Source organism: Festucalex cinctus, chromosome 6 (assembly GCF_051991245.1).
Source record: "Festucalex cinctus isolate MCC-2025b chromosome 6, RoL_Fcin_1.0, whole genome shotgun sequence".
Taxonomy (NCBI): domain Eukaryota; kingdom Metazoa; phylum Chordata; class Actinopteri; order Syngnathiformes; family Syngnathidae; genus Festucalex; species Festucalex cinctus.
Genome location: NC_135416.1, coordinates 14,603,500 through 14,622,215, shown reverse-complemented (window position 1 = coordinate 14,622,215; position 18,716 = coordinate 14,603,500). Strand labels below are relative to the sequence as shown.

General features: G+C 39.6%; 1 protein-coding gene across 2 annotated transcripts in view; it reads left to right on the top strand.

Moving 5' to 3' along the window:
• Positions 1 to 14,888, top strand: part of helz (helicase with zinc finger) — a 29,186-nt gene extending 14,298 nt beyond the window's left edge. Inside the window, exons 15-33 of one of the 2 annotated variants that reach the window (XM_077524004.1) lie at positions 523 to 662; positions 1,081 to 1,260; positions 2,245 to 2,346; positions 2,628 to 2,806; positions 3,968 to 4,086; positions 4,391 to 4,536; positions 4,948 to 5,095; positions 5,674 to 5,857; positions 7,040 to 7,268; positions 7,571 to 7,847; positions 8,757 to 8,802; positions 9,242 to 9,429; positions 9,585 to 9,789; positions 9,881 to 9,951; positions 10,647 to 11,139; positions 11,225 to 11,483; positions 11,586 to 12,225; positions 13,458 to 13,755; positions 13,861 to 14,888. In XM_077524004.1, the coding sequence (XP_077380130.1) occupies positions 523 to 662; positions 1,081 to 1,260; positions 2,245 to 2,346; positions 2,628 to 2,806; positions 3,968 to 4,086; positions 4,391 to 4,536; positions 4,948 to 5,095; positions 5,674 to 5,857; positions 7,040 to 7,268; positions 7,571 to 7,847; positions 8,757 to 8,802; positions 9,242 to 9,429; positions 9,585 to 9,789; positions 9,881 to 9,951; positions 10,647 to 11,139; positions 11,225 to 11,483; positions 11,586 to 12,225; positions 13,458 to 13,755; positions 13,861 to 14,225 (4,269 nt within the window). In that variant the 3' untranslated portion in view covers positions 14,226 to 14,888. Of the gene's footprint in view, positions 1 to 522; positions 663 to 1,080; positions 1,261 to 2,244; positions 2,347 to 2,627; positions 2,807 to 3,967; positions 4,087 to 4,390; positions 4,537 to 4,947; positions 5,096 to 5,673; positions 5,858 to 7,039; positions 7,269 to 7,570; positions 7,848 to 8,756; positions 8,803 to 9,241; positions 9,430 to 9,584; positions 9,790 to 9,880; positions 9,952 to 10,646; positions 11,140 to 11,224; positions 11,496 to 11,585; positions 12,226 to 13,457; positions 13,756 to 13,860 lie in introns of both variants that reach the window. The other variant, XM_077524003.1, reaches the window with a different exon arrangement.
• The last annotated feature ends 3,828 nt before the right edge of the window (positions 14,889 to 18,716 follow it).

The following is an 18,716-nucleotide window of genomic DNA, read 5'->3' as shown; positions in this document are numbered from 1 at the left end:
ATTTATTCACCGTTGCTTACCCTGAATCTGAAATAAGTCCAGACAATTGATGTTGAGTCCTTTAGAGACACTAGCTCCTCACTATACTCCTTATCTCTGATATTTGTTGTACTTTCTTCTCTTGACATAACTCGCTGTCATCAGTCCACAGAGTGACTTTAGAATCCCGCTGCAGGCTACGTTTGCTTATTTAAGCATCTTAATGAAGCCTTTAACCATGTGTTTGCCCTCTGGTGTTTCGCTCACTCATGGTCGAGAAAGTGCTTGATTGGATGTGCAGCAGAGCATGCATTTTAAATTTAAATAATTCAAAATTTTGATCATGATTAAAATTTGATTAATTGTGCAGGACCACCTCACCTGACCGTGTGTTCATTGTACCTTTTTATCTTTTTTTGTTTCATATTCCCGCTTCTTCTTTTTATAGAGCCCAAATTTAAGAGAGAGTGTGGGCGTTATTATGGTAAAGCTGTTGAGTTAAATTGTCTCTTTAGTCAAAGAGTGATGTTGCTTGTACATCAGGTGGAGCTCCAGTTCCAGCTAAACCGGCTTCCACTGTGTGAGATGCATTATGCCCTGGATCGCATCAAAGATAGTAAAGACAATAGCATTCTTTTCCCTGATGTCAGCCTTGTCCCAACCATCCCTTGGAGCCCCAACAGGTAATTCACACTGTAAACACACTGCAATGTTGCAGTTCCACCACCCCGGTACAATTCTTGGAACTGTAATTTGTCTTACACAACTTGTAACAGCAATACATAGGGCCTGTAACATCAATTTATGAGATGATCAATTATCGTTTGCCTTGCTGATCTGTCAGCCAGGATGAAGGCACCTTTCAGCTTTAGCGGTCAGTTTGGTGGTTGGACTAATGACTGGTGTTAAGGGCAGATCAAGTAGTATACCCCTGCTGTTTACTAAGCTTCTGCATCATCTTGCATAAAAAAAAAGTTACTAGGCAATATTTTCAAAAGGCCTAAAAATGTAAAAAAAATAAAATAAAAATAAAAAGTCTCTTTGTAGTGGGTTTTACTTCAATAACACCATTGTCTATTAATAACTTTCTTAAACCATCAGGCAGTGGGATGAACAGCTGGATCCACGTCTGAATGCCAAGCAGAAAGAGGCCATTCTTGCCATCACCACCCCTCTTTCTATCCCACTGCCCCCAGTCCTCATCATTGGACCCTATGGCACTGGCAAGACGTTCACCCTGGCACAGGCCGTCAAACACATCCTCCGCCAGGAAACAAGCAGGTATGTTTGTTTATTAAGACTTATTTGTATCACGTTTTGGCCGGAAGGTTTGTCACCTTCGTTAAAGTCCCAAACCACCAATTTTCCTATGCAGCATTCTTTATCAATTTATCTATATTCATTTGTGGCACTTGTAACAAACTGAAGCCAATGAAGTACTTTGTTGAACGTTTTGTTTCTTAAATGCCACAAGGTTGGCTATATGTAACATGAAGGTGGGAAAAAAAAATTTTTGGGGTGAAAACTGGTAGCAAATGTAATCTTTATTTTACCTTTCACTCTGAATGCATGTAATATTCGATGTCTAGGATGAATTATACATGTCTTAAAAGCCAAGACAAGCAAAGGTGGTGACTATTCAAATTTAGTGACAATACACTCATGTTACTCTTAGAATAGTCAGTATAACCTCTTATGTACTCAAGTCACTAACACATCATGTTGTTACTTAATGATTTAACAATCTTGTAGCCAATGTATCTATTTTTATTCAGCTTTTGATGTAGGTTGATAAAGGCTTAGGCTATATTGTGATTGAATGCTTTTATTTTTGGAATGATAATTAAATTGCATATAGAAAATTTAGCGTTTTGGGTAGAAGTAAAATGCATGTTGCATCACAGAGTGACTACTGCTAGTGCACTGGAATATGAGCATAAAACTAATATTGCCCAGGGAGCTCGTTAACAAATAGTCAAGACAGACATTTAGGTTTATCTTTGAGCTGCTTTTGCTTCAGTAGGTGCTGCTGTTTTGGTTTGCAACAATTCGAATTGGCTCAGCAGATAACTGTGTGTAAAAAAAAAAACAATAACCTCTATGAACTTTGATTGTTACATTAAAATTATTATTGTTTTCCTGGGAGGAAGAATTGTGATGTTTGTTTATCTTCAACAGATGATTCAGCTCGGAAATAATTGGGACACAATATTTGCAGCAAGTCCAGTGTATGATTTCTCTCTGGCTTATCTTTTGTCTCGGCAGGGTTCTAATCTGCACCCACTCCAACAGTGCAGCTGACCTTTACATTAAGGACTACCTTCATCCTTATGTTGAAGCAGGCAACCCACATGCCAGACCTCTCAGGTATAGATATGTACACTAAAGACTGATTTCTGCCACTATATTGCAGATAACATGTCACTCCTCATGGTGACAGTTAAATTGAGTATAATAATGGTGCTAGCTTACTGTTTAAAATGTGGGAACTCTGTGTATAAAAGGTTTACGTAATATCGTTGAAATGAAAGGAAATTCACACAAACTCTTAACTGTAATACTTGATTGATGCTAAAATATATAATGGGAGATCCCCAAGTAGTCAAATGTCGGTTTGAAACATTGATTATTATGTTGTCTTTTTCTAGGGTATACTTTCGGAACCGCTGGGTGAAGACGGTTCATCCAGTGGTCCAGCAGTACTGTCTCATCGCCAACACACAGGTCACTTTTAAAATGCCTACAAGGGACGACATCCTCAGGCATCGCGTGGTTGTGGTCACCCTCAGCACTTCCCAGTACCTCTGCCAACTAGACTTGGAGCCTGGTGAGACACTTTCCATCTCATATACTTCATTAAGATCCACGTAACTTTAACTCATCTAAATAGCATAAAAAAGACAAGGTAAACAAACCACTTTGTCAGTGCAGGCAAATGATTGCCGCCAAATGTTAGTGGGGTGGGCTTTGTTGCATGGGAATGCCATCTGCCTCTTTTAATGTACTTTACATCATTAGCCTACTCCCCATGTTCCATCTCTGGGGCCGCCGAGTGTTTGATGGTGATGTAAACAGTCGGGAACAGAGGCAATGTCTGCTAAAACATCTACCAAGTTGCTTTCACAAATCCTCAAAGCTATGCTTGGGTACCCTGGAAAGATGTTTAGGCTGTTTTATGTTACTGATCATGTTAATTTATGGCCACAAAATGGGATTTAGCACATAGATAAGGAATGCAATGCTGATTTTCAAGATGATGAAATATCAAAAATTAAATTCTGGCTATTTTATAATTAAGGCTATAAAATTGACAATTTAAGAGGTCAGACGTACTGAACAACACAGCCCATAATCTGTTAGTATTAAGATTTGATTTCACAGCTATTCAAAGTCACATATACTGCATTGTGGAAGAAAGCATGCAAGGGCTTGAGTGTGTAAAGTGAACAAATATTTATTATTCACGATATATTTCCCAAAGTGCTGTTCATTGTTACTTTCATTCTGATCCTGGCTCCTGTTCAGTTGAAATCTCCATTATCATACAAGTAATGACAAATAGCAGTTAAAGATCGAAAGGTGACCTCTGATTTCAGACAAGATCTTGAAGGAATCAACTGTGTCCTCGATGGAGCAATTTCTTTTATGGTGGTGGTAACTGGCATTAAAAAAAATTAAAGTGAATCCATTTTAAATTCAAATATTTTTGTTCCTATACTATTGTCCTACCAGGCTTAACGTCCTCAGAGCATTTTGTTTTCGTAACACACACTTTACCAATTTCTTACCTAAATTGTGAACCACTTGAGCCTTATACAATTTATACATTTACATTTGTGGCTTTTAACTGCTGCGAAGTGTGAAGGCTTCAGATTTATATCCAGCTGGTCATATTGGACACAACACAAGCATGCATGGTCAAGTTTTGAATGTCTCAAATCATATTACTCACCATTCATCAAATATGCAATTTGTCCATCTCATTCAGGCCTGTTCACTCATATCTTGTTGGATGAAGCTGCCCAGGCCATGGAGTGTGAAACGATCATGCCTTTTGCCCTTGCTAGCAGCACTACCCGCATTGTGTTGGCCGGAGACCATATGCAGGTAAGTGCCAAAATAGATTGCCTAGAGCAGGATAATGATCTCCGTTATGTACGTTTGTATGACATCTGAATGTTGTTTCCGTACTAAAATGTCCTCGCACTGTATTGCTTCATTGATTCAATCAAAATACCTTATTTTTTTCTTTTTTGGGGGGGGGGTGGCAGAGCTGTGCTTTTCTGTTATAGCATGATATGCCAGTCTCACCTAGGAAGCCTGATGATAAAAGTATTTCTCACACCAAGGTAATATTGTGTAGATAATTAAAATTGACCAATCCCCTCTGTCTTTCCTTTTCGATTTACAGCTCAGTCCATTTGTGTACAGCGAGTTCGCCCGCGAGCGAAACCTGCATGTTTCCTTGTTGGACAGACTATATGAGCACTACCCGTCAGGATTCCCGTGCCGCATCCTTCTGTGTGAGAACTACCGCTCCCATGAAGCTATTATCAAGTAGGTGTGAGCCATCAGTGCACTGGCCTTGTGATGGTTGTGTAGAGATGAAATTCTAAATAGAGGAGAGGGAGAGAGAGAGAGAGATGCAGGCTGGCTTGGGTGTTGGGAGCGATTAGTCTCATGATTGGGGCAATGCTCGCTGAGTTTTTCAGATGCTGTCAAAAAGCTGCAGTTTGGCCTGTGAAACATCAAATACAATTGACATTCAGTTCTAAGGCAAGGTATTTTGGTATAACCATATATTATTGCTTTTAGTGTAACTAATATGCATACAAATGTCCACCTGAGTGGTTGGCTGATAACCAGAGAAATTAACTAATATGAAATGTATAAACTGTAAACTTGAGTTTCAGTTTAAATGTTTACCCTTTTGTCTTATTCCTTCTTGTAATTGTCTTCACACGGCAGCTACACGTCAGAGTTGTTTTATGATGGCAAGCTGATGGCAAGTGGAAAGCAGCCATCTCACAAAGACTTCTATCCTCTCACCTTCTTCACTGCACGAGGAGAAGATGTCCAGGAGAAGAACAGCACTGCCTACTACAACAATGCTGAGGTACTGAACAATACGTTTGTTTTTTCCTGATTATGATAAACTTCAATGTGTGACATAATAGAGGTACGGTACATTGGGCGGTGACAAAATGTCATTAGACATGCATTTCTAGGTCATTAATTTATTAGTGGTTGTAGTTTGAATTGATGACTAGCACTCTCAGATAAGTTAATTATGGTACGCCCCAAAAAGATACTGTGTAACACAACTGTAATTTAAAACACAAGATGATGCATTTTAAAAGCTGATGTCCGAACTATAATGACATTTGAAACCCGTAAACATAATTAGAGGACTCATGTGTACAATGTGATGGATGATTCACCGACAGTTTGTCTCATTTGGTTATGGTCGTCAAGCGTGGACTGAGCGCTGACCCCTTTCAGCCTGTTGTACTACGAATGTTTGGTGATCCACTGCTGTATTTCATATGGACAGTTTCTTTGTTGGGGAATAATTTTTAACTGTAAAAGGTTTGGGCCAGTCTGCTACTCTATTCCAAAAGGTGCTTTTGAAAAGGATTTTTTTATTTTTTATTTTTTTTGGCAGTTTAAAAAAATATATATATTGTTTTACAGGTATTTGAGATTGTGGAGCGTGTGGAAGAGTTGCGCAAGAAGTGGCCAGTAGCTTGGGGAAAGCTGGATGAGGGAAGCATTGGAGTGGTTTCACCGTATTCGGACCAGGTCTTTCGCATTCGGGCCGAGCTTCGAAAGAAGAGATTGCATGAGGTCAGCGTAGAAAGAGTACTCAATGTCCAAGGTAAGGAAAAAGCCTTTACCAGGTTACTATTGTTTTGTATGTAATAGGGTTGCAGCTGCCAAATATTTTGGTATTTGGATATCCTACTGAAAATTTTATTGAATAATTGAGTATTCAGATAAATATAAAATCTTTTTTCTTGATTAATGAATTATAAAAACAGAAGACAAAAAAAAAATAATAATTCACTTTAATAACTATACAAACGAACTACACCTACATGACTAATTGACGAGTAATTGACTCACCTGATAGGAAGCGATCGTTACACAAGCAATAAGTTGTATTTCACCCTTTTTATGACTGCTGTGATCCATTGGCTACACATGGATTCCTCTTTTGGTAGACTAGAGAATGTTTCTAAAATTGTCCCACTTAAATTTGAGGTACATCTTATATGCAGTCCCTTTTAAGATCCCATCACGAAGCATTATTTGCAGAGCCATGTCTCACTGTTGAGGGGCAACTAGTATTGGCAGTCAATTATTGACAAGGCACTGACAAGATTTACATAATTGGCACAAGCAGTAACGATACCTGAAGTACACAGAAATCACAAGCAAATACAATTTAGATCCAAAAAGGCCTTGTTAATATTTCTCAATGCAGTTTTGTATCCTGGAATTAATGAGGATGTGAGCAGCACAATTCAGTGTGTCCCACTGTAATAATGAGTGTGCATATTGACCTTCACACATCAATTCTTATTATAAGGTTTCTAAGAGCTTCAACAGATCTCTCCCCTGATTAAGCGTCATGCTTCTTCCACTTGTGTTCTATATAGATGCTTTCTTCCAGGTTATTAAGCACCTCATTAGTTGCACATAAAAGGCGGACACAAATGCACTCAAACGGCACTGGTTAATGCCAGAATTTGAACATGCACAGGTGTTTGTTTTTCTGATTTTTAGCAACCTCCACAGCCATTTATTAAATAACTACAGGGCCTTGCTTATTTTTTGTATTACAGATTTTAATGGGTTCTGATTGTGTTTGTGATATGGTTGGAAATAATTTGTTGAAACAAACTATTCTTTGAAATGTAAATGAATATTCATTTTTAGTGTCAATGGTGATTAATTCTCAAGAAGTGAGTAGTTTTTCGTTTGTGCATTTTTTGTTTTTAAATGAAATGTCAGTTTTGAATGAGCTCTCAGACACTCAATCAAGGCACATTTGTAGGTAAACAGTTCCGAGTGCTGTTCCTAAGCACGGTGCGGACGCGGCATACCTGCAAGCGCAAGCAAACGGCCATCAAGAGGAAAGAGCAGCTTGTGGAGGACTCCACTGAGGATCTGGACTATGGATTTTTGTCCAACTACAAACTGCTCAACACAGCCATCACCAGAGCTCAGTCGCTGGTTGCGGTAGTGGGAGACCCAATTGCACTGTGCTCTGTTGGACGTTGCAGGTAAATACAGGCTGTCATTCATTTTTTGTGGATTTGTGAAAGTGTAGTCAATCTCAACTTGCTATTATTTTCTTGGTATTTTTTACCTGATTTTCAGCTTGGTGTGTATATATAATTCAGTTCCTATTTAAAAACAAACCAAAAAAAACGCACATTCACTGTACCAACCCCGAACCCCACAGAACGCAGTCACAAGGAGTTTAGCTTTGACTAGCTCTGTATTTTCGTTATGATTCTGTAATTAGGAACCACTGCAGAAGATGCGTCCTTAAATGCCGCCTCCTCTATTTGTTCATTTGCAGAAAATTCTGGGAGCATTTTGTTTCCATCTGCCATGAAAATTCAAGCCTCCACGGGATCACGTTTGAGCAAATCAAGGCCCAACTTGAGGCCCTGGAGCTAAAGAAGACTTACGTTCTCAACCCTCTGGCTCCAGAATTTATACCACGTGCCCTCAGGCCCCTGCAAGGGCACCCGTCTTCACAGGCACTACACCCCCATCACCATCCTCTTCCACAGCATGTGCAGGCAGCATCCACAAAGCAGGCACAGCAGCAACAGCAGCAGTCACCACCCAAGGTAAGGAAGGCTTTTGCAACACATATCCAACTCACTTGCAGATTCATTTATCTTGTTACCACCTGACCTTTGTTAGTCATCATGTATACGAACAAGATGGGGACATGGAAAAAAAAATAGATGGAAGATAATGCAATGTTTTGTAGTCTATGGTAGTAATGTGTTTTGTGTTGATGCTCTCTTATGCAAGCCATTATGTATGTAAGCTATAAATAAATTGTGACAAAACTGGCTTGTTGTTGTAGGTACATTTGTTTTTTTCAATGTCTGGCCCTGCTGTCTGGCCCGAGGTAAAGGTTAATGAAATCGACACTGCTGCCATCACCCAATGGGCCTAATGAGCTGCAGCATCAGTTGGCTTTAGTGACACAAACATATGCAATTAAGATATGTAACATTTGATCCTGATATTTCCAGTAAATGTTTTTTTCAGTATATGCAGTATGTTGCGTGTTTTAAAGGGTCTTCCCATTGTTTTAGTATTTGTGATTGACTGTCCTTTTTTTGTGTGATGCTTTTTGGATCAGTTGTCTTATGTATGTTTGGCATAGAGGTTCAATGTTGCAAGGCAGGTTTATACACAGCATTTAGACACACAGTACACCAGATAGATGGAAACTATGCTGACAGATTTGTCTCTAGATACTTAAAGCATTAGATCCATAGGCATGTAGTGACATAACTGAGTCTTGGCTCCAAATTACATTTGAAATTGTTATTCTGCAAGAGAAGCATACGACATGTCTCATTTAGTTGCTCTGCTATTGTCCACTTTGATTGCTGCAATAGCAATTGTTACATCCACGGCCACCCTAAAAGTCCGGTTTTTCCTGGAGCGGCCACACAAGGCCACTCAATTGTTACTTTTAAGATACTGTTGTGATTTTCTAATGATCCTTTATCTTGCAGGGAAAACATGCTAACCACACAGACCACCTTCCACCTGAAGGATATGGTGAGTGTTTTCAATCTTCTGCTCATGTTAAGTCGTTGATGGAAGTTTAACCAAAACATCTAAATTTGTGTGTAAAGTTCATAATGCATGGTGTCAACTCAATGACAAAATTTTGCATTCACCTCTGTCAGGCGTGTGCTTGCTTGAGATGGAATAATGACATCTCGCCATCATAGTCATCTATCCTTAGCTTTCATAAAAATTTTTTAAAAAAATCACTCAGTAGATAAAGATTAGAGGATTTTAAAAAAAGGGGAAAAAAGCAATTGCCTTCATAGTAAATTATTTCAGTTGCAAAGAGCCTTTGTGGATGCGGATGAGTATAACAAACACCCTTTCAAGGGAAACTAGTGAAGTGGGATCAATAACATACATGCTGTTAAATCTGTTCAGAATATTTCATCCCAAAATAAACTTTTCTATTCCTCTCTCATTGCAGTCCAGCCCAACCCAGCTGTTCTAATGGGAAACCCAATCCAGGCATTTACACCGCCCGTGGGTGCCGCCCCAGCTGGCTTGGGCAAGTCACCAAGTCCTGTTCAAAGGATAGACCCTCACACAGGCGCCAGCATCCTGTACGTCCCAGCAGTGTATGGTGGAAACATGGTCATGCCAATGCCCCTTCCTGTAAGTTTCCCCCTTCGATAGAAACATTGACTACATACTGACAAATGTTCCCAAGCCAAATTTGGATAACGTAATCTAGTAGTTTGAAATTGAAAAGCATGTCTTAATCTTTAGATTATATTCATGCTTAATTGATTGTGTTTTTTCTTCTTTAGTTGCCTTGGCCAAGTTATCAGAACCGCTTTGCTGTTGACCCGCGCATCATGAGCCACCAGGCAGCCATGGCCTACAACTTTAACCTCTTGCAGGCCCAGAATCGAGGCTCCCCTATTCCTTGCAGTGGGGTGGTACATCCCTCTCCCCTCGGAGTGGGCCAACCAAGCCCTGATACAGATCTACAGTTAGATGCAGTCAGAAATGGCATGCTGTTATTTTTACTTCACAACAAAAGTTGAGATACGTCATTATGATAGTAACACTGTTGTTGTTGTTGTTGTTGACTACTTTTTAGGTAAATTAGAAGCATGTCCCAAGCCAGAGCAGACACCTGAAAGAAAAAACATAGAAATGAAGGAGAAACAGGTACACCGCTTTACATGTTCAAACATATACAGTGCAGTGACTTGCGCCACAAAAAGGGTTGGGTATCGTTTGAATTTGAGCAATTCTCGATTCCGATACTTTTAGGGTGCAGGCAAAAAACACAGTTTTAAATTAAGGTGTCCATATTTCAGCCATTTTTTTTAGAGGCCTGTGCCATAGACAAGGATAAAAATGTGACTCTTCTCATGTCATTTGTCTCACTGAGCGGCAAGACTGAAGAAACAAGCCACCCTAAAATTCTGAAAAATCATTGGCTTTTTGCTTTTTTGATACCTAGCTCTTTATTAACCATACAGTATATATTGTATAGAAATATAAACATGCATTTGCATATCTTGCCTACACTGATGGATTGGTTTAGTATATTAAAAAATTTAAGATGTCAAAGTGATCCTTGGAAGAAAACATTTGCACACCCCTGGTTTAGATGAAAAAGCTAACCAGTTATTTTTGGATGAAATTGACTGAAGTAGTTTACAAATTTTAATTCAACAAGCTTTTTAGTTTTTATGAACTAGACTATGAATTTTGTACAGGGTTATTGGAAGTATTGATATCAAACCTATGAACTTGAATTTTTATTTTTCACTCTAGTCCCCAGTTGATAAAATCATATATAATTGTGGTTTTAAGACTTTTGTACAGTACTAGTTTTTCAATACTTTGTTCTCTAGGGCGATTTTGACACAGGTCGAAGTGTAGAATCGCAGACCGATGGGATAACTGGTTTTCCAGCACTGCTTCACCGCAAAGAACCCTCGGCAGCTCAGAGAGGACTGAATTATCATCTGGCACCACCCAACCCTGCCTTCCCCACACATCCTGCCAGTGGAAGAGCCCTCCCCCAGCAGTGTCCAGTCTCAAGGCTGCCTTATCGGGTCAACCAGCCTCAACATCAAGCAATGGTCCAGCAGAGTCAGATCAGCCCCGCCTTCCCAAGCGCAGGTCACAGCGCATCCTTCTTTAGTGGCAATATTGCCCCACATAGGGCTATCCAGTCTCCCACTTTAGAAGCGCCAGAATCTACAAGTGTGGAAGAGATGGGTAGTTCCATCAGGACTCCTATGGCCCACCTGGGGGGTCACCACCCAAATCTATCACAGCACAACAACAGAGTCAGTAGCTTTGGGGAGGAAGGACAAGATGCAGCGCACGCAGATGGTCTTGGTGAGTTGTCATGATTGTATTTAATTTGATCTCAGTCATACGCAAAGTCACAAAAGCATTCTCGAGCCAATGTTACTTTTTTTAGATCTTCGGCGGCCCTTGGCTCTCGACGTCCTGAACCAGCAGCAGCAGCAGGCTGCCAGGCTCAGCCAGTGGAATGAAGCAACAGGGCCTTTCCTCCCGGGGGGCGTCGCCTTCCCTGTGCCCCAGCAAATCCCCCACCTTGCTCAGCCGGGCATGACTCGCTTTTCCCATCAGTTGCACCGTGCGGTTAATTGGGGCCTTGGTGCCAACATGGAGGATGAAGCTGGCTTACCTGCTTCCACTGGCCCACCTTTCAACAGGTTAGACAACAGGTATGGGAAAATAATGGATAATGGATTTCTATTTATCCTTTATTTACCCCCTTTTTTTTTTTTTATGTCTAACGTGTTTTCACTTGTTAGGTACACGGGCCTATTGAGAGAGATCCCCCAACAGGAGCCACCTGAAAACAGAGAAGCAAGTGAAATTCAACCCCCACCACAATCTCGCCTTCTCCAGTATCGCCAGTCCCGTACCTCAGTTGACCCCTCATCATCTTTAACCGCCACGTCAAATCACGCCGGCCCATTTCCACCTGGGCATTTGCCCCATGAAAGCGGACGTGATCAGCTGAACAACAACATTCTCAACACTGCAGCTCTGCAGCAGCATCCTGTTGGAAATTCACTTTACAATAGCGCTTGCTACCCACATCAGACACCAGCCCACCCTGCCAGCCCACCCCCGTCACAGGTGAAATACCTTTTACAGGAGGCCCAGTGGTCCCATGGCGGAGGTGCATCTGTGAGCCCGCCACAGCAGAGCCATCTGTTGGGCAACCAGGCTCACGGCCTTCCGTACGGACTACCCATGATGGCTCCACACAGCAGGCAGGAGCAAGTCCATTTAATGCAGCTTCACCATCAGCAACAGCAGCAACATCATAATCATCAACAGCAGCAGCAGCAGCAATCTCAGCAATGTCAAGGTCAAGACCAGGAGGCCTACCATTCATTGTCACCCAGAACATCTGCAACCACTGCCCTGCACAGTGTAGATGAGGTAGATGTCAAGCATTTAACTGCTTTGATTTATGCTGTTTTTAACAATTCGGATTGAAAATATGTTCGTATTGGACATGAAGAGGTTTGTGGTGTCAATGTGACATGTAAAATAGATTTTTGATGTTTTGTTATGGGTCAATCACACAAGGGTTTCAAATTTGCCTATTTTAAAATACACAAAATAAGTAAATTGCAACTGTTCAAATATTAGGAATGTTGAGTATACAGTACTTGTTAGATTCCTAAATTATTTTTCCAATGGATGAACTGGCTGTGGCCTCATGTCGTGTGCGACCATGTTAGATATTTTTTATAACTTTACCCAGTTTAGGCTAGTCAATGTAGACCTGTATGAGTTTGCTGCCTCAGGGTTTGCATCATTAACTACGGAAGCATGGAACTGCCAATGTGGAGTAAATGTCTTTTATACTGTCAAATGTTTGAATGTCGTTACAATTATGTTAGGTTCGAACATATTTGCAAGTATGTTCTATTTGAATTATGTTCAAGTGTACTTGTAGCTAAATGCTAGAAACATAGCATTTTTTTCCCATAATGCCATGGGGATAATGGAGTATTGACTTGAACATGCGCATACCCTTCGACATTATGTTGAAAAAAATGCAGAACTGGAATTATGTAATGCAAACATAATTTATAAATATTACACATAATAAACAACACGGTACTTAATTTTCAAACATATTTGTAGAATGTAGGCCAAATGCATTTTCTTTTAAACTTCTTAAAAACGTTCTGGTTTTCACATTTAGCCAAAAGTACGTTTGAACATATTTGCCAGTTCAACATGTTAACTTCGCTTTGGCAGCTCCATGCGTCTGTAATTAAAACAATTTAACATCATAAATAATATCATTCTGTAGCTGTGATAAGTTCTCAACTGACTGCTGAATGAAGCTAATCTGAATGTCAACGTCGTATCTCACTAAGCGGTGCAGACTAACGAGAGTGTGCGCACGTAGTGAATCTTGTTTTTTTGTCAGGGTTCATTCAAGGTCACAAATTGTTGGAAAAACGTTCGCCAGTCACTTGCATATTGTTTTTATGCTTACAGCTCGCCTCAAAGAAATTCTGATTTAGATGGAAAAATGGAATATGTTGTTTAGCTCTCTAAATATCATTCTCTCATTGGGATAAACAAAGCTATAGTTGCGAGAAAATTGCTTTAGATCTGTTCCTAATCTTTTCTGTCTTCTATCATGTATCCAGTATGAACCCAGAGGTCCAGGTCGGCCCCTCTATCAGCGCCGTATTTCCTCCAGCTACCCCGATCACCCCTCTCTTGCCAATAGCCACAATGCCATGTCCCAGCAGTCCCAGTCCTGCGCTGGAGACAGAAATCAGGACCACCCCCATCTACACATGCAGCAGCAGCAGCAGCACCCACATCCCTCCTACGGCTACCCCTCACATGATCTCTGGCCCAGTAACGGTGGCGGGCCGGGTCCGTTCCAGAACATTCCGTGTAATGGAGGTGGGACCCTCGCTCATCATCGGGACCTTCTAGGTAGGCAAAGTAACGCACCCGTAGAAATTTAACCCCCTGTTTTCCTTCTGTTGGTATCTTATTCCATTTGCGTACAGCTTATATATTGTTGTTGTTGTTTGGCAGCATCCAAGGCCCTCTGTCAGATGGAGGAGCAGGTGAAGGCGGAGTCTCCAGCAGCACAGCAGACACACCCCCACGCACTCAACTCCCTTCAGCACCTCGGACAGTTCCCGCCCCTCATGTCCAACAACAAGCAGCAGCAGCAGCAGCAGCAGCCACAACAGGCTCCCGCGGAGCCCGTTCAGGCTGCTCCAAATCTAAACAAAGCGCCCACTATGTCCTATGCCAGTGCTCTCCGTGCTCCGCCCAAACCACGAGCCATTCGCCCCGAGCAGGCCAAAAAGAACAGTGACCCACTCTCACTCCTGCAGGAGCTCAGTATAGGAAGTTCAGATGGTAGCAATGGCTACTATTCCTATTTCAAATGAGTGTCACCCCCTACCCTGTATTATAAACACCCTTAAAAAAAAAAAAAATTTAAAAAAAAAAAAAAAGAAAAATTTCTCTGAAAATAAAAAAAAAAATAGTGCAGAGTTAATTTACAAATCATTTCTATCAGTAGGTTTGTTTTCTGCATTTTTTTTCCCATTATAAACCTTAGCACAGTTCGTTTTCGAAACGTTTGTTTTTGCATTTTGTTCCATTTTAAACCTTTTTATTTGTAACCGTTTCTCCTGTTTCACATATCTGTGAAGAAAACAAGTATATATAATGAATGCATTACCGGTATATATACATACTCATTATGTATATATGAACATATATACTTATATTATCTACAATTGTATATGTACGTAATGCTAAGAAAAAAAAAGTATTAAAAAAAAAATTGAGATATTGGTTGGCCACTTAGCTTCCTTGCATTTTTACTTGCATATTGAAGTTGGTTTTGCTGGTTACTAAACACACGTGTTGGCATTTCCGTCAAGTTTGTCGTTTTCACTTGAGTTTTATGTACTACTCTAGTTGTGGCAAGGGTCAAAAGCTAAGTGGTCAGCTGACACAGAATCTACATGGAGACGTGTATAGAAGTAGTCAGTTTCCTCTAATCTGTACATTCAAGACAATAAATGACTGAATTGTATGCCACAGACATGTCCTTAAATTATTGTAGACCCTTGTTACATATATAATTTCAGACATTCTGGACAGCCCTCAAACCCAAATATTCCACATTGGCTTCATGAAACGCTGTCATACAAGGATGCTTTCCCCTCCTTTACTCAAGACAATTTTGGATCTTCGGGAAGTCAAGTCCAATTTATTTTTATTTTTTTTACAATATGTTCTATACGGTGTTCTACCGTGTTTAGGCTATTGGGGCCTCACTGAACATAATTATTGTAAAGAATTTGTTACCGGGTAATTGACTTCCCCTTGAAACAAGGAATCGGTGGCATTGTCACTTGGGATTATGCTCTTGAAAAATTATACTAATATTACTTTTACATTTTTTTTTTAAGTCAACTAAAATACAGTCCAGATTTTATTTAAAGGATTTTCCTGTTGTATAGCCATTGAGATGTGGCAATTCTATTTGGGCTTTGACGCATTATAGAGGGAATATGAAATGTGCAGTTCGGAGAAGGAAAAGAAGGTTTGGTGGTTTCGAACGTTGCAGTCCTGTGATGGTTCGTGAATGTGAACAGAGGGGCTTTGAAGCCAATGGTGTGGCATTCTGGGGAATTGGAAACACTGCCAGTCAAACAAAACGTTTTTTTTTTTTTTAAAGATATAAACACACTGACATTTGTGATTTCTGAACATGTATTGGATATGGCTGAGATCTGGTTGTAGCATATGTTCTCCCGATAAGACAATCTACTAATGTGAACATGACATCCCAATTTCATTTAACATTTTTAGTTTGCTTTTCTTTCACTCCTATTTGGTTTATAAATTTCAATTGGTCAGTCAACAAAAGACTTTTATTTTTTTAATGCATTTTTAGGCTTTTAATTCAGTCAGTTTGCTAGCTGGTGCACTTAATGAGAGCACTGCTAGTTTTTAACAAATACGAAAACTGCTCATCCAAAAAGATAAAAAGCTGTAAGCAGCGGCTATTTTGTGTTCACTGCCCCCTCTGGCTCTAACTCGGGAAGTCATGCCACTGTGCCATGATTTTTCATACAGCAGTTCAACTTCTTAAATGTGAAAAGGGTCCTCCTTGTCCACTTCTGCTGATGACTTTACGCTGTGTTGACGAGGTCCATATTCTTGTCACTTAAATATCGCTGCATATACGCATACTTGTAAATGTGCATTTTCTAGGTATTTACAAACCCTAAATTTGTGGAGCAACTCAATTTTTGTAGATGCTATTCAGACGTATGTCCTTTTTAAGTATGCAATTTCACACACACAAAAAAAAAAATTGAGTCAGAAAATACGAAAATCCAGTTGGTAGTCTAAAATGTCTGATTATTGTTCGGGATGGCAAATTTTTTTGTTGGACACCTTTTCCCCCCACTGTACAATACTTACATTTATGTTGCTGTACTACAACTGTTGTGCCACAATGCAGCTATACTGCAGTCATGATTTCTTTCTTTTTCTTGCATGTTCATTTTTTAAATTAGATTTTCTACCCCTGATTTTATATGTATTAATTGTGGTTGGAAAACTGAACTTTTTGTTCAATCCCTTACGCTTCAAAAAATTGTTGGTGTATTTGATGTATACAACGTGACATAAGCCAGCTATTCTCTTTTACTAACGTCACTCAGCAATGTATTGGTCATGTCCCTTTGTGTGTTTCAAGCAGGGCTCAAGCTGAGGTTGCTCCCTGATGTGTCTGAAGCTCGTCGGCTGACCTTGTGCAATACTAGTTTTTCATTGCCCTCTCCAGCTCCGAATCTTTTTTTTTTTTTTTTTTTTTTTTGCTTTGTGTGTGTGGCAGAAGGCATTGAGCCAAAGACTATCAAGACACTTGCAAATCTGTATTTTTTTATTATTTTTTTGGGGTTTATTTGGTTGCCTTTTTTTGTATAATTAAAAAAAAAAAAAAAAAAAAAAAAACTGAGCCACACAACGAGGGGAGCAACTTTGGCCCCAGCCCGTAGAAATAGATCAGTGTCCGTTTTTTTTTTTTTTCTTCTGTCATCCTTTTGCCCTCATCTGTTCCTCCCTGAAGCGAATCTGCACTGGCACGTGACGTCCATCCATCACCCCAACCCCAATGGCTAATCCCATGTGGGTGCAAAGTACTGAATAGATCAGTTTTACTTTTTCCATTTCAAATGATGGTGGTTATAATAAAGGAACTAGACTGTGTTATAAAGGTTATTTACTTTGTTTCTCTATTAAAGTGTTTTTATTGAAATTGATGTAGTTTTTGTCCTTCATAATTATCCTCTACGAATGATAAATTTTATACGTTTAGAGTATTTGGACCCATTTTAAAATGAATCATTCCTAGAAAATACAATCAGACCGTTGCTAGCTAGTTAATAAAACACGTGTTTTGTAAATCCCAGGATAAAATAAGTTTATTAGTATAAATGGTTAATTAAATGTATCAATGTCTGCTGCGTATGTTTGTTCTCAATTCCTGTCAGACAGAAACTAATTTGTTTGCTCTCGTCACATTAAGTGAGAAAAGTAAAATTGGTTAAATTATGAGCGCATAAAGCTCCAGGCAATGAGTTGCCATTTGGACAATTTCAGCTCCGCCTACTTGAGTCCCTCGCGCTACTGAGCATGCGCACGGACCCAAATGAGCAATATTTTTAAAGTGTATTTATTTTATAGTACCTTTTGACTACTAAGCATGTAAGCAATTATTTGTGCCGAAATAGAATTTTGATGATATAGCGATATAATAGCGCAAGTTAGACACTGCTGCTGTAGTCTTAACTGATAAATGTGTAAGGAAATTGAGATTTTCAGAAGTGTTTTGTTAATGTACTAATTGTCATGTACTGTTAGGTTAACAGTGGGCCCAAGACCATTACTTTTTCTGCCTGCACAATCAACACAAAGGTAAGTTTCACAAGCATATTTATTTTTCATAAAAAAAAAAATAATAAAAAAAAAAAAAGTAAACACAAACAGAATATATAGTATTTCGAAATTAAACAACACACTGTTAATTAAACCCAGACAAAGCCACTAAAAAGTATACATAAAAGATTTTTGTTTTAAATGGAATAACCAATCATTGCATTTGATAATGCGGTCATATAGTGTCCAAACGAGTACGTATCACCAAAATTGTATTATGTATTTTGTAGTTTTTCAGACTGTAAGAAAACCTCACAAAATTAGTAGACAGATAAAGTATGCACTACAGGTAACAAGCACAGCTGCAGCAGAGCACATCATGAAGATCATTGGGGAGGCCTTCAGCATCAAGCAATCGAACCATTTCAGAAACTGCTAATTAGTCATTTTTAGCATTACACCTCTAACACATAGCTGCTCATTGCCTATAGGATAATTACTCCACAATTATGTTAGTAAAAACAAAATGAAAAACAATCTAAATCTCAAAATAGGATTCCATTCTCGGTTTCTCGAATTAAGGGGTCTTCAAGTCCGGTCCTTCCAGCCTGTTATCCATGTTACCCTCCTACAACACACCTGAATCAAATCATCCGCTCACCAGTAAGCTGCAGAATCCTGATAACGATTCTGACTATTTGTTTCAGGTGTGTTGGAAGAGGGAGACATGGAAAGAGGCTCGATATGGGCTCTCGAGAACCGGACTTGGAGACCCCTTTTTGGTTTCTGCACTTGTGAAATACCACAAAAAAATTAATGGGAAGAGGAAGACGAAATAAATATGTACAATAAGGCAAGGGACTTCCTACACTGCATAATTATTTCCAAATCACACCATGGTCACATTATGAAACTATCTGGGGAGGAGAACTAAATGTGAGCTCATTCAGTTGCTGGATACCTGATTAACCCTAAAA